Source organism: Octodon degus, unplaced genomic scaffold (assembly GCF_000260255.1).
Source record: "Octodon degus isolate 3935 unplaced genomic scaffold, OctDeg1.0 scaffold00153, whole genome shotgun sequence".
Lineage (NCBI taxonomy): Eukaryota > Metazoa > Chordata > Mammalia > Rodentia > Octodontidae > Octodon > Octodon degus.
In genome coordinates this window covers 2,434,125-2,436,486 of record NW_004524729.1, presented here as the reverse complement: position 1 = coordinate 2,436,486, position 2,362 = coordinate 2,434,125, and the positions used below count along the sequence as shown (strand labels likewise).

The 2,362-nt window shown below is 56.4% G+C and overlaps 1 protein-coding gene across 1 annotated transcript in view; it reads right to left on the bottom strand.

Annotated features, from left to right (window-relative positions):
- Window positions 1-661: 661 nt before the first annotated feature.
- The window catches only part of Fbln1 (fibulin 1), a 62,574-nt gene continuing 60,873 nt past the window's right edge, over window positions 662-2,362 (bottom strand). Inside the window, exon 17 of the mRNA XM_023702546.1 lies at window positions 662-1,114. Within this exon, the coding sequence (XP_023558314.1) occupies window positions 975-1,114 (140 nt within the window). The 3' untranslated portion in view covers window positions 662-974. The remainder of the gene's footprint in view (window positions 1,115-2,362) is intronic.

Below are 2,362 nucleotides of genomic sequence, written 5' to 3'. Positions count from 1 at the left end.
TGCCTCTGCATGGAGAAAAGTACAGACCTTCGGGGGGCTGGGGAGGCAGGGTCTCACGCCATAGTTCAGGCTGGCTTTGAACGCAGTAAGTAGCCCAAACTGGCGGCCAAGTCAGGACAGCACTCCTGCCGGGCGGCAGCTCCCCACCCCGTGCCCAGCAGAGAGCCAGTCCTCCAGAGGTTTCCATGTGCAGGCCACCCAGCGGGTATCACAAAGCTGTTTATTTTTCACCTGTAGAAAAAGTGGGTGCAGGGTGCAGAGGAGCCAGCCAGGCCCCTGGTGTGCGCACTGGGCCCACAGCAGCCCCAGGGCCCGGGTCTTTCCCAAGAGATGTGCCTGTCTGTCAACAGAACTGTGGTTTGCACCTGAAGGGCTGCTTCCAGGGCGTATGTGGCGTTACGTCTGGGCACTGCTGTCCAGCAGCGCTGAACTTGGAATATGCATGTCTGATTGGCCAAAAAAAAAAGTTTAAAATGACAAATTCCATGAAACTGGGGCAAGAACTGGCCTGTGCTTGGCATCTGGGTGCCCGGCTGCCCCTTTGAGTATATTTCTTTCTTTTTTTTTTTTTTTTTTGGGAACTGGGGATTGAACTCAGGCCCTCGTGCTTGCCAGGGAAGCGCTTATTCCACTGAGCCATCTCTCCAGCCCCCTATGGCTGCCCCTCTGAAACTGTGCCTTTGCTTGGGCCTGTGGACAAAGCCCATCCCACAGGCAGAGAAGGGAACACTATTTAGCCTGTGCATTAAAAAAATAACAAGGTTTTCAACCAAACAGCTGAGTGACTGGACGAAATAGTTAGACATCAGATACATTAGCTGGCTGGGTCCCCCGGCTCTGTGCAATCACCTGGGCCTAAGGCTACAAACCAATACATGGCATTACGTGCTGCCTGAGTGGTGCAGAAGGGTGGCGGAACCCGGCAGCTGTGACTTAGCCCGGGGCTGCCCCTTGGCTGTGCTGTGGCCCTGCCTTCAGAACCAGTACTCGGACACAAAGATGTGCACGTTGACGATGTTTCTGTGGGAGACCACACCCCCGACCACGTAGTTCATTTCCAGCTTCAGGACAGCGTGGAACGGGCCCACAATGGGCCGCACCTGGCGCACAACACCTGCAGAGAGAACAGAAGGTGTGCTGGGGGCCGGGAGGACCGTGGCCACAGGGACGTCCAGGGATTGAGCTCCCCCCGGGAACCTCAGGGCTAGGAGGGGCCTTCTGTCGCAGGGGTGTAACCTGGGCCAGTGCTTGAAACCCTGGCCTAACATCCCCTTCCAAGTGGTAGCTCTGGGTTCTGCACACACCTCTGGGGACTGTCAGCAGGGCACTCACTACTGCCTGCCTACCATGCACAGAGAGGGAAGCAGTGAGGGGACTCTGGGGCATGCCAGATCCTGACCTTTTGGGGCCCAACTGTGTCCTCTACTACCTGCCACCTGCAAGAGCCTCACAAAGAGCAGGCATGGAACAGGTGCCCTGTAGACCCCTGCCTTGCCTTATGCCCCCCAGGGAGAAATGCAACTATGACCCTTCCCAGGACCTAAGGATCACAGGCCCTGAAGTCCTTCTTCAAGCTGGGGGTCCTGATTGCCCACAGGGCACACCCTGGGCCTTCTGCATCACACAGTCCCGGTGCCAGCATAGCACCTGGCACGTCATCAGCCCCAAATGTGCTTGACTGACTCCCTGCTCAGCAATTCACTCTCAGGAGCCACCAGGACCTGCCCACCGTGTTACAGGGACAAAGGACAGAGCACTGTTTTCAAAACTGGTGTAGAGAGGCTAGGATTAAAAAAGGGAGAGATTGTGCTCCAGTAGAAGTTTATGCAGAACCCACCAAGGCAAGAATGGAGGTGAGGCTTGAGGAAGGTGGGAAATCAGGATTGGCTTCCTGGAGGAAGTGTCCAAGCCTGCAGACCAGTGCCCTGTCAACCCAGAACTTGCAGCACCAAGACCACAAGTGGAGAAGCAGCCAGGCTGTTTGCTGAGGAACTGCTGATCCCAGGCCGATCTCTGCAAGTGGGACCACGGGCTATGGCAAGATGTGTGGGGGCATCCTGGCTTGGGCAGCAGGATCCTGGGCTTAAGCTTCGAGGGAGAGGGCTGCACAGGCTCTGCAGGTGACCAGTGCCCTTTCTCTGCCCACTGCCTGGCTTGCTGTCACAGCTTCACCTTGTCTGAAAACCCACAGGCATCTTCAGCTCCTAGCAAAAGACTAGGGCATTTTCCTGCTTTCCACAGACTGGGCTGCTTGTCTCAGACAGGGCGGGCTCCATGCTGAACCCACACGTGCACGTAGCCCTCCATATCTCACAGGACTCCTTGAGACTGACTAACTGATCCACCCATCCATCTATCCATC